Raw genomic sequence first — 12,909 nt, 5'->3', positions numbered from 1 at the left:
CCTTCACTTTTGTACAGATGACGGCTGAAGAAACCTTCTCACTGATGTGTATATATACATTTCATTTATAAGTGCCTTTTAAAACTAAAGGACACTTTACAGTCACAGTTTTTCTGTGGGTGAGCAGCAACAGCCACACGCGCCAGAATTCACTCAACCCACAAGTGACTCAAATAGATCGAAAGCTAGCTAGCGTTCACTCAACCTGGAAGTAAATAGATAGAAAGCCAGCTAGCCAGCTAGTAGATAGATAATAGATAGCCAACAGATAGCTAGCTAGATAGCTAGCCACTACCCACCTAGATAGCTATATAGCTAGCTAGATAATACTTTGATACACAGATAGAAAGCTAGCTAGCCAGCTAGTAGAGATTGTCAATATCGGAGGGCAATTTTGGAGGGGATATATATATATATATATATATATATATATATATATATATATATATATATATATATATATCGGTTATATCGATAGTACCGCTTATTACGATACTATTTCTATGACCGCAAGGAGAAAATTATATGCGCGCAGGGTCGGATATATCGACAGTCCCGGTTATATCGATATTTTTCGGATTTCCGAGAATATCGATATAACGAGACTTTACTGTATATATATATATATATATAATATATATTATTTTTATTTATTTTTTTTTGCCTCATATTGTTAATTTCGGAGGGCTAAATATACACACACACATATATATATATATATATATATATATATATATATATAATTCCTTGTGTGTCCTACATACTTGGCAATAAAGATTCTGATTCTGATATATATACAGTAAAGTCTCGTTATATCGATATTCAAGGGAGTCCGAAAAAATATCAATATAACCGGGACTATCGATATATCCAACCCTGTTTGCATGTAATTTTCTCCGTGCGTGCATAGAAATAGTATCGATATAACCGGGACTATCGATATATCCGATATCGATATAACGAGACTTTACTGTATATATATATATATATATTTATTTTTTTAACCTGATATTCTCAATTTTGATATTCTCCTGTGAGCATTTTTTTTCTTTACAATGTAAAGTGACCCTGGAAACATTCCAGAGTGGCAGCGCCACCCAAGCAGAAGAACGTGAGGACACGGCGCCGGTGTCTCCCCGCCCCGCCGCCGCACCAGCAGCGCCACCGCCGCCTCTCATTTGCCACTCGCGCTCCACCGAGGGCGGACATGCTCCTTGCGCGCACGCAGCCGACATGAACGCCTTGACGTGCGGACTATGTTGGTGCGTGTGCGCTGCCGTGTGCGTGCTGAGCGTCGACGCGTCTTGGTGGTGAGTAAAATCATGGCCGTGATTGTCATTAACAGGATGCTTTTTGTTAATATCGCCTGTCAAAATGTTCCTCTGACTTTCCAGGTTTCTCTCCTTACATTTATCCCCATTCGCTGTATTTGCCGCTGCTTATTTATCCAATAAATATATCTATTTTCAAATGATTGCCATTTGACAAAAGTGATGATCATATGTTCTTGCGTGCTCATTTTTTTTTTCTATCTTTTCGATGAAAGCCCTTAAGACATCTTTACAAGTCTCGACCGGTCTCTTGGTACGTTTTTCCCTTCACGGCAAACTTTTCAACACCTCTGGCAATAATCACGCACGTCGACTGTAACCTCTCAATTTGTTTACTTCGTGTATGCACGGGAGGCTAAGTACACAATCGAATCGCACACTTGTTTGAGCTCATTCAAGAATCTATCCATCTATCCAGAGATAGATAGAGAGATATAAAGAAATATAAATATCAAAAGAAATAAAATAAACACATACATCGAAATATAATACATAAATGAATAGAAAAATAGTACTAGCTTGATAGCTAGCTCGATAGCTAGATCTATAGCTAGCTAGATGGGTAGCTAGATAGATACGATAGGCTTCTGGCTCAAGTGTACACTGGTGTGTTTTGGCCGCCGCTGCTCGCCCACAATTATTTTTAGCTTCTCCTTAGTTTTTTATTATTCATTATTTTATTTATGGTTTTATTCTGTGTATTGTTTTTTGAATTGTAAAGTGTCCTTGAGTGTCCAAAAAGGCGCTTGTAAATTAAAGGTATTATTATTTTTATTATTCTTATTATTATTATTGGATAGATGGATATGACTGCGAGCTATATACGCCAGCTAGCTTGATATGACAGCTAGCTAAATAGATATGACAGCTAGATAAATAGATACGATAGCTAGCTAGATACTACAGCTAGCTGGCTAGATACGACAGCTGGCTAAATACGACAGCTGGCTAAATACAACAGCTAGCTAAATACGACAGCTAGGTAATAGATACGACAGCCAGGTAGATATGACAGCAAGCTAAATAGATATGACAGCTAGCTAGATATGACAGCTAGATAAATAGATACGATAGGTAGCTAGATACTACAGCTAGCTAAATAGATATGACAGCTGGCTAGATATGACAGCTAGCTAAATACGACAGCTAGGTAATAGATATGACAGCTAGCTAGATATGATAGCTAAATAGATACGACAGCTAGCTAGATATCACAGCTAGCTAAATATATATGACAGCTAGCTAGATATGACAGCTAGCTAAATACATATGACAGCTAGCTAGATACGACAGCTAGCTAGATACGACAGCTAGCTAGATACGACAGCTCAATAGATACGACAGCTAGCTAAATAGATACGACAGCTAGCTAAATAGATACGACAGCTAGCTAAATAGATACAACAGCTAGCTAAATAGATACGACAGCTAGCTAAATAGATGCGACAGCTAACTAAATAGATGCGACAGCTAGCTAAATGGATGCGACAGCGAGCTAAATAGATACGCAGCTAGCTAGATATGACAGCTAGCTAAATAGATACAACAACTAGATAAATAGATACGACAGCTAGCGATATAAATAAATAGATACATAGAAGGCTAGTTATCTTGCTTGCTAGCTAGATGATAGCTAGCTGATAGATCGAAAAGATACATAAACACATACATAAAAAATATACTAAGTACATGTAAATAAATAAATAGATTGATATGAGGAAGAATTTGTCCTTGAATTTAAAAGTTGCAAATAATGTTTCTAAAAAAAAAAGCATTTTTATAAAAACACTTGTTTTCTTAAAACTAATGATACACAAAAAAAAACCAGCAGAAGAACTCAATATTTACAGCCAATTTTTTTTTTTCTCTTTGAAATATACATATATATATATATATTTACCGCAGGTACATGAGCACCCTGGGCTCTCGCGTGATGTGCGATAACATCCCGGGTCTGGTCAGCGAGCAGCGCCGGTTGTGTCGTCAGCATCCCAGAGTCATGGAAGCCATCGGCGCCGGCGTGCAAGACTGGATCGCCGAGTGCCAGCACCAATTTCGCAACCACCGATGGAACTGCAACACGGTGGCGAGGGACCATAGCCTTTTTGGACGCCTGCTGCTACGCGGTGAGGTCCAGTTTACCTTGAGTCAGTGTCTGAAACTGATGACAAAAAGTTAGCGGGCAACTTGGAAACACAGTAAGACGACTAATCGCAAAAAAGGACATTGTTGCAAAATATAAAGGATTTTTTTTTAATTGAGGAAGTACCTCCCACAAATGCTCCCTTGCTTAACTTACGGTAAATATCCCTTTGCTGAAGATTTTGCTCCAGTTGTCGTTTGTCGTCATGGTGCACAATGCAATGTTTGCGTCGCGTTGTCTGCTAAAAGCTACCTGCGCTGCTCTTACTAAGCGCCTTTCAAAACTCTCAAGTACACTTTACAGTCACGGACGGCATAGTCCGAAGCACGAAACAAACAAACAAACAAACGTTCGTTTGGCAATTTTCATACTCTGCATGGCAGCCAATCAGAAGCCTGTTTCGTGCTTCGGACTATACCGTGACTGTAAAGTGTACTTGAACGTTTTGAAAGGCGCGTTTGGCAATTTTCATACTCTGCATGGCAGCCAATCAGAAGCCTGTTTCGTGCTTTGGACTATACCGTGACTGTAAAGTGTACTTGAACGTTTTGAAAGGCGCATTTGGCAATTTTCATACTCTGCATGGCAGCCAATCAGAAGCCTGTTTCGTGCTTCGGACTATACCGTGACTGTAAAGTGTACTTGAACGTTTTGAAAGCCGCTTAGAAAGATGAGTTCACCTGGCTTGTAGCGATTTGCTTGTAGCTTTTGCTTTATTGAATAAAACAAACGTTTAATTTGAAAAAAAAAAAAAAAAAAATTTTTTTTTTTTCTTGAAGTTGTCGGCCACCCTGGTCGAGACGTTTTAAAAGTTGCACGCCCCGGGCCTCCGGGCAGATGTTATTTCAAACACTGCTTGAGTGGATGAATAAAGCGGAGAGACGCTAACGCTATGACGCTCGATCCTCCTCCAGGCAGCCGCGAGGTGGCCTTCATTTACGCCATTTCATCAGCCGGCGTGGTCCACACGCTAGCGCGAGCGTGTAGCCGCGGCGAACTCGACTCGTGCTCCTGCGACCCGCGCAAAATGGGCACCTGGCGCGACCGGGCCGGCGCCTTTGACTGGGGCGGCTGCAGTGACCACGTGGAGCACGCCGCCCGCTTCGGACACGCCTTCGTGGACGCCAAGGAGAGGAAGGAGCCCGACGCCCGCGCTCTCATCAATCTGCACAACAACAGGGCCGGACGCAAGGTTCTTTTCTGTGCTTGGGTGGTACCTTTTGGTCAGAAAATGGAAACAAAAAATACTAATGTCATTTTGTCACTCGTTTGAATCAGATATGCAAGTAAATTTTGAGGGTTTTTTTGTCAGGTAGTCCTAAAAAAATAATGACATTGCACAGTTAAAGGACAACCAACGTCACTTTTTTTGTTTCTTAACCGACATCAGAAAAACGTTTTATAGCATCTAAAATACACAAAACACGCAGGATGATATTTTTAGTCACATGCAAAACACCAATAAAAATGACCTAAAGTGTCCAAAATCTGCAAAAAATTGAGCTGCGAATTGGGCATTTAAGTCCCGCCCCCAGTTCGTGACGTCACTGTAGGACGTCTTGCATAACTGGAGAATCAAAACAATGGCTTCAGATTCTTCAAAAAAAAAAAAACAAATACACATAAATAATTAATACAATAATAAATGAATAAATACATAAACAAAAACACATAATTACAAAAAAATAAACAAAAAAATACAAATACACACAAACAAATTAAATAAACAAATACACAAACAAAAAATCCACATATGCAAATGAATAAACAAAAACAAATACACACAAATAAATAAATACAAGAAACAAATACATTAATACACAAAAAACAAATACACACAAATAATAACAAACACAAATACATAATTAGACCAATAAAGATAAAAACAAATTCACAAATAAATGAATGAATACAATACATAAATACATGAATAAATAGAGGGCGGCCTGGTGGTCGCATCAACTTTACAGTGCAAAGGTCATGGCTTCCCGTATGGGGTTTGCATGTTCTCCTTGCGTGGGTTTTCTGCGGGTGCTCCGGTTGCATCCCACATTCCAAAAACATGCGTGACAGGCTGATTGAACACTCACAATTGTCCCCTGGTTGTGAGTGTGAGCGCGGATGATTGTTCGTCTCTGTGTGACCTGCGATTGGCTGACAACCAGTTCAGGGTGTCCCCAGTGGATATCGGCAAAAAAAAAATTGTTTTTTGTGCATCCCTCAGGCGGTGAAGCGTCTCCTGACTTTGGAGTGCAAGTGCCACGGCGTGAGCGGCTCGTGTAGCGCGCGCACCTGCTGGCTAGCAATGGCCGACTTCCGCCGCACCGGCGACGAACTGCGACGCAAATACGAGCGCGCCGTCCACGTGGCCGTCAATCAGTACGGAGCCGCTCTGACTACGCTGAACGCGGCGGGAAGACGCACTGCGCCGGGGAAGAACCAGCTCGTCTACTCCGACCAATCTCCCGACTTTTGCGTGCGGGATCACGACACAGGTATACATTTGATATCAATATATAAATAGCCGGCATGCTAACATGAAGTCCGCCAAAGCACCTCCTTCACCCAGCAACTTTCTTCATACCAACGAGGCCAACTGAGCTTGTAGCAAGCCTGATGCTAACAATGCTAGCTACCTTGATCTATTTGAGTTCTTCCCGGTTGAACGGGATCACCATTGCTGGCTACCGAGCTAGCTATCTATTAGCTGTCTAACTAGCGATCTAGCTATCTATTAGTCATCTATTAGCTAGCTAGCTAACTTGATCTATTTGAGTTATTCCCGGTTGAACGGGGTCACCATTGCTGGCTACCTAGCTAGCTATCTATTTGCTATTTATTAGCTGTATAACTAGCTAGCGATCTAGCTATCTATTAGTCATCTATTAGCTAGCTGGCTAACTTGATCTATTTGAGTTATTCCCGGTTGAATGGGGTCACCATTTCTGGCTACCTAGCTAGCTATTTGCTACTTATTAGCTGTATAACTGGCTAGCTGACTAGTCATCTATTAGCTAGCTAGCTAGCTAACTTGATCTATTTGAGTTATTCCCGGTCGAACGGGGTCACCATTGGTGGCTACCTAGCTAGCTATCTATTTGCTATTTATTAGCTGTCTAACTAGCTAGCAATCTATTAGGCATCTATTAGCTAGCTAGATAACTTGATATATTTGAGTTATTCCCAGTTAAACGGGTCACCGTTGCTGGCTACCTAGCTATTTGCTACTTATTAGCTGTCTAACTGGCTAGCTATCTATTAGTCATCTATAAGCTAGCTAGCTAACTTGATCTATTTGAGTTATTCCCGGTTGAACGGGGTCACGTTGCTGGCTATCTATTTGCTATCTATTAGCTGTCCAACTAGCTAGCGATCTAGCTAGCTATTAGTTATCTATTAGCTAGCTAACTAATTTAATCTGTTGGAGTTATTCCCAGTTGAACGGGGTCACGTTGCTGGCTATGTATTTGCGCTCTATTAGCTAGCTAGCTAGCTAACTTGATCTATTTGAGTTATTCCCGGTTGAGTGAACGATGGCGCGTGGCTGCCGCTGCTCACCCACAGAAAAACTGATCCTGTGACTGTAAAGTGACCTTGAGAGTTTTGAAAGGCGCTGATAAATATAAATGTATTATTATTACGATTATTATTATTATTATTAAGTAGCCGATCTATGCTAATGATTGACACGCGTTTCCCTCGTAGGCTCGGTGGGTACGGGCGGCCGGCGATGCAACGTAACGTCTCAGGGAGCGGACGGCTGCTCGGTCATGTGTTGCGGGCGAGGCTACGACACGGCGCGGGTGAGCCGCAGTGCCAAATGCGAGTGTAAATTTCACTGGTGCTGCGCCGTGCACTGCAGAGACTGCCGCCAAGTGGTGGACGTGCGCACTTGTAAGGATCACACGTGAACGTCCGTCCGTCCTAGTCAACAAAATGGTGAATTTGATCAATACGATGAGAGAAAGTTAGCACACCCCTGTTCGACTGGGAGATTTTTGTACAATGAAAAAAAAGACAACTCATTGCAGATTTCTTGCCGCCTTTTTATGTGGTTTTGTATTACGCACATTTTAACTCATTCGCTGCCATTCCCGAATGTATTCGAGAATTGAAAATATGACGTAGAGCGCACTTCCTGAATTTGTTCAGGGTTTGTTTTTTTTTTTCTTGCTTGGGTGCCGATAAAATGGTGGCCAGACCGCTGGCAATGGTTTTTTTTCCTTTCCACAAGGGGGCAGAATTTCCCCTTTTCCATGTTATCCATTTGTTTCAGCTTCAGCTGTTGTTAACGCGCTATATAAACCAATATGGATGTATTTTCGACAACCGCCCCCATTTCAAGCTCATATTACTCCAGACCCATATAATTTAGGAAATAACACTTGTTCTGATGAAGGAAGAGAATCTAAGGTTTCTTATGCTGCATTGAATGTTGATGTCGTCCTAAAACGCAATATTCTGTGGGTCGTGGAATTTGAGTGACAATGACAAAAACCCTGGCATGGAGTGGACACATTTTTAAACATGTCCGACAGTGAATGAGTTAAGGAAAGGTCATGAAAAACCTAATAATAATAATAATAATAATAATAATAATAATAATAATAATAATAATAATAATAATAATAATAATACATTTCATTTCTAAGCGCCTTTCAAAACGCTCAAGGACACTTTACAGTCACAGGATATTTTTTCTGCGGGTGAGCAGCAGCAGCCACACGCGCCAGTGTTCACTCCACCCAAATAATAATAATAATACATTTCATTAATAAGCGCCTTTCAAAACACGTTGTGCTTAACCCATTTAATAAGTTGGAATATTATTGTTCTAAACACAGCTGTGGCTCCAGGGGGTGTGCACACTTATGAAAGCTCAATTGTTCATTTTTACCGCCTTTCTAGGAAGTATTTATAAATGACTTCTGAGGTTATAGAAGAAAAATATTATTATGTATGTTTCTTAATATGTGAACCATTTATTCCTACAAACATGTCGTGGACGCCCACAACCAGCCTTTATGTTATCAATGTCATCTTTGTTACTTTCATTTCCCCCCCCCCTAAACTTGGGGATTTAAAACGTATTTATTCTTTTTTTATTATTATTTATTGTTATATTCCGCCTCCTCTTTGAAATCATTGTTTATTGCTAAAAAAACTGACCGTACATTTGACTGTATCTTTTTTAAAGCTGCTTTGTCCGGACCCGACTTGTTTTCTACACAAGTATTTGTACTTCTACTCGAGTAAAGAATGTGACTCCGTTTTCCACTCGTCTTTCAGTCGTAATTAATTCGATATGAGAACATTAGTTCGAATATACACGACGATAGTGCCTGTCGCGTCGGAAAAGTGCGACGGAAGTGACTGCCCATTAAAGTCAATATCTATTAAAAGCTGTTTAGTCCGTACCAGAGTTTTGTTCTTCTACACAAGTATCTGTACTTCTACTCGAGTAAAGAATGTAACTCCGTTTCCTACTTGTCTTTCAGTTGTAATTAATTCGATATGAGAACTTTAGTTCGAATACACACCACGATAAGTGACGCGGCGTGGCAAAACGCGACGGAAGTGACGGAGCATTACAGAAGCTTTTTTTAAGCTGTTTTGTCCGTACCCGAGTTTTGTTTTTCTACACAACTATTTGTACTTCCTCTTGAGTAAAGAATGTGACTCCGTTTCCTACTCGTGGTTCGGTCGTAATTAATTCGATATGAGAACATTAGTTCGAATATACACGACAATAGTGCCGCGGCGTCGAAATGTGCGACGGAAGTGACGGCCCTTAAAGTACCTTTTTTTTTTTTTTTTTTTTTTTTAAAAAAAGGCTGCTTAGTAAATACCTGAGTTTTGTTTTTCTACACAAGTATCTGTACTTCTACTCGAGTAAAGAACGTAACTATGTTTCCTACTCGTGTTTCAGTCGTAATTAATTCGATGAGAACTTTAGTTCGAATATACGCAACGATAGCCCCGCGGCGGCGAAAAAAAAACGCGACGGAAGTTACGGTCATTACAGTACCTTTTGTAAAATCTGTTTCGTCCGCACCCGAGTTTAGTTTTTCCTACACATGTATCTGTACTTCTACTCGAGTAATGAATGTGACTACGTTTTCCACTCGTAATAAATTCGACACGAGAACATTAATTCGAATTAACACGATAGTGCCCTGGCGTCGTAAAAAACGCGACGGAAGTGACGACCCATTACAGTACCTGTACCTTTTTTTTAAAAAGCGGTTTACTCAGTACCCGAGTTTTGTTTTTCGACAAAATTACCTGACTCGAGTAAAGAATGTGACTCCGTTTCCCACAGGTCTTTCAGTCGTAATTAATTCGATAGTTCGAATACACACACATCGCCGCGGCATCGGGATTAAAAACGCGACGGAAGTGACGGCCAAGTACAGTACCTGCTCTGTGAAGTCGCCCACTGGTGGCCATTCTAGAAAGCGCTCACCTTTGTAAGCAGACTTGACCAAGTGCTGCGTTGCCGCCTAGTGGACGAACATGAAACACAACACGATCAGCTTCTCGAAAATAACAAGCATGACAAACTCCCAAGAACTTTTGAGGTTTCCGTTTTATTTCATGTAATTTTCCAGACCTGTAGAGGACAGTTAAATTTCCTTTTTTTAAACGCCTCAACTTTTATTTTTAAACCCCCCCCCCCCCGCTTCCTCCTCACGGCACTGCGTTAGAACCCAATTCGTGACTGTGGCGTTTTGTTTTCTCCCGATTTGATCATTGTAAGTCAATACTGTTAATCAATCAACAGCGGAAGGGCGAAGAGGAGGATGAGAGAGCAAACCAAGATCAAAAATTAAGACTTGAAAAGAAGAAAGGCTCAAAAGGTCAAAAGACAAAAACGGCGGAGAAAAAAAATGGCTTTAAAATTGATCGCTACAGTACTTTGTGTTGTATTGCAGCACCTTTCTTTGTGACACACGATCAATTGTATTTGTAAAAAAAAAATCGTACACAATAACGTACACAGCCCCAGACATGACGTCAAACCCACGGAGAATTTTCGCATTACCTGGCCACAAATTAGATCATATTTTGTAAATATGGTTTTAAATACAAATATTTCAATGACAAATTTTATGAGCACAAAATTCACAGTCGAATTTTGAATTTCGTGGCTAAGAATAAGTTTATTGTGGTCAAAAATGGCTAATTTGTAGTCAAAATTAGCATCGCGTGGTAGCATTTAGCCTCTTGGGGCTATAAATTAGCATTTAGGACACATTCATAGTTTAGTGGACATTAATTACAATTTCCTTTTAACGAATTTGCATCTTGTGTACATAATTAAGAATTTCACTGGCACAAATGACGACTTCCCTGCCACAATTTACAACTTTGTGAACACGTGATGTCCAATTTGCAGCATCGTATTTTGTCGCCAAAAATGTATGTTTGCATTTTTATACATAATTTGTGGATTAAAAACCATGTTTTTGGGGGTAGACTCCACCTGAAAAAAAAGTAGGTTTTGGAATTTGTCGACAAAAAAATGTGAATTCAAAATGTGGTACGTATAAATGTATACTCAAATATTACTGTGTGCATATTGTATCTAAATAATGGACCCCATTTTAATGTGTTAAGATTTACTGCACATTTTTTTTTTCATTTTATGGACAAAAAATGTATTTGGCAGAATAAAAAGAAACAAAAAATGTAGGTATTGGAATTCAGTCTTTGACAAAAAAAAAAGAATTAAGGTCAAAATGTGCTATTTGGTGGCCACAAATGACTGTTTTGTGTGCAAACAGTATCCAAATGGACCCAAATTTTCATATTTGTGTGTAAAATTTAATGGACATTCATTTTTTTCAATTTACGGACAAAAATATGTATTTGGCAAAGCACAAAAAACAAAAGTGTGGGTATTGGACTTCATTCTTCGACAAAAAAATATGAATTTCAAGGTCAAAATGTGCTATTTGATGGCCACAAATGGCTATTGTATGCAAATAGTATCCAAATTGACGCACATTTTTATGTTTGTGTGAAAGATTTACTGCAAATAAATTTTTTTAAATTTCTGGACAAAAATATGGATTTGGCAGAGTAACAAAAACTGTGGGTGTTGAAATTCATTTTTAGACCAAAAAAAAAATTATTTCAAGGTCAAAACATGCTGTTTGGGGGCCACAAATGACTGTATTGTGCACAATAGTATCCAAATGGACCCGAATTTCATATTTGTGTGAAAAATGTTATGCATATTCATTTTTTTTTAATTTACGGACCAAAATATGTATTTGGCAGAGCACAAAAAACAAAAGTGTGTGTATTGGAATTCCAAAAATTGAATGTCAAGGTCAAAACGTGCTATTTGGTGGCCACAAATGACTGTATAGTGCACAATAGTATCCAAAAGGACCCAAATTTTTGTTTGTGTGAAAGATTTAATGCGCATTCAAGTTTTTTAATTTATGGACAAAAATATGTATTTGGCACAGCAAAAAAAAAAAAAAAAATATGGGTGTTGGAATTCATTTTTTGACAAAAAAATGAATTTCAAGGTCAAAATATGCTATTTGGTGGCCACAAATGACTGTATTGTATGCAAACAGTATCCAAATGGACCCGAATTTTCATGTTTGTGTGAAAGCTTTAATACGCAATAGATTTTTTTAATTTATGGATGAAAATATGGATTTAACTGAACATTTCTAGACAAAAAAAAATGGCCATATCAAAGTCAAAATGTGTTATTTGTCAGATGCAGATGATGTACCCCAAACTTTTACGCGTGTGTGTGTGTGTGTGAAAGGTTTCGTGCGCACTCAATTTTTAATTCACGGTTGAAAATATGTATTTTTCTACCATTTATGCATTTTACATCTGCCGTGTGTCACATTTTAAAAGCTACCCCCCTACACCCTGTCATGTCAAGGGCTGAGTATTATTGCGTAATCATGACCAAAAGACCTCACCTCCTCCGTGGACTTGAGCCCCGTTCTCCCTTCGCTCCATATTAAGGCGTCGATTAAGCCCTCACGGGTCGGTTTGCAGGGTGGGTGGGTGGGGGGAGGTGTCAATCACCCCCCCCCCCTCTTCTCTTTCCTCACATTAGTACTTGGATCCGCTCCCCCTCCTCCCCCTTTTTTCTAATAATTTTCCTTCCATTGACTTGGTGGCTGTCCATGTTAGGGCTAAGCTACTGTAGGTACCACACGGTGGCACTGTGAGTAAAGGACCCTCGTGCTCAGGATATGTGCCACCATTTGCCACAGGGGGTGGGACCTCCGGACCCCCCACCTCCACCCCCCCCCCTTCTCGAACCCACCCCTCTCCTGCAATCGGGCACTGCTCTACCCTCTGATACAGAGGTTCAGCAAAAACGTCCCCAGTAGAGGGAATGTGGGTCACCACGGGGGGGCGTGGGGGTACTTAAGGGGGCTTTTTCGCACC

At 40.0% G+C, this 12,909-nt stretch overlaps 1 protein-coding gene and 1 long non-coding RNA gene across 2 annotated transcripts; one reads left to right on the top strand and one right to left on the bottom strand.

Moving 5' to 3' along the window:
• The first annotated feature begins 1,089 nt into the window (after positions 1 to 1,089).
• Positions 1,090 to 8,078, top strand: wnt2 (wingless-type MMTV integration site family member 2). Its single transcript, XM_088995866.1, has 5 exons — positions 1,090 to 1,310; positions 3,237 to 3,457; positions 4,389 to 4,666; positions 5,699 to 5,969; positions 7,180 to 8,078. The coding sequence occupies exons 1-5, from the start codon at positions 1,234 to 1,236 to the stop codon at positions 7,383 to 7,385; spliced, it is 1,053 nt and encodes a 350-aa protein (XP_088851992.1). The 5' UTR covers positions 1,090 to 1,233; the 3' UTR covers positions 7,386 to 8,078.
• Positions 3,375 to 12,532, bottom strand: LOC148897551 (uncharacterized). The gene is made up of 3 exons (XR_016114915.1): positions 9,760 to 12,532; positions 4,510 to 4,691; positions 3,375 to 3,492 (listed from the first exon to the last, which is right to left on the bottom strand). It is a non-coding gene; the product is annotated as an uncharacterized LOC148897551 (long non-coding RNA).
• Between the last annotated feature and the right edge of the window lie 377 nt (positions 12,533 to 12,909).

This window comes from Hippocampus bargibanti, linkage group LG05 (genome assembly GCF_051943395.1).
Source record: "Hippocampus bargibanti isolate YZ-2025 linkage group LG05, ASM5194339v1, whole genome shotgun sequence".
Classification (NCBI taxonomy): Eukaryota; Metazoa; Chordata; class Actinopteri; order Syngnathiformes; family Syngnathidae; genus Hippocampus; species Hippocampus bargibanti.
The sequence above is the reverse complement of the archived record's forward strand: the minus strand, read 5'-3'. Positions and strand labels throughout refer to the sequence as shown.

What these genes read in the sequence shown, in the direction of transcription:
- wnt2 (XM_088995866.1), top strand. Translation starts at nt 1,234, where the DNA reads ATGAACGCCTTGACGTGCGGACTATGTTGGTGCGTGTGCGCTGCCGTG. An exon ending in AGCGTCGACGCGTCTTGGTG is followed by an intron (nt 1,311 to 3,236) that starts GTGAGTAAAATC and finishes TATTTACCGCAG; the next exon opens with GTACATGAGCACCCTGGGCT. An exon ending in CGTGCGGGATCACGACACAG is followed by an intron (nt 5,970 to 7,179) that starts GTATACATTTGA and finishes TTTCCCTCGTAG; the next exon opens with GCTCGGTGGGTACGGGCGGC.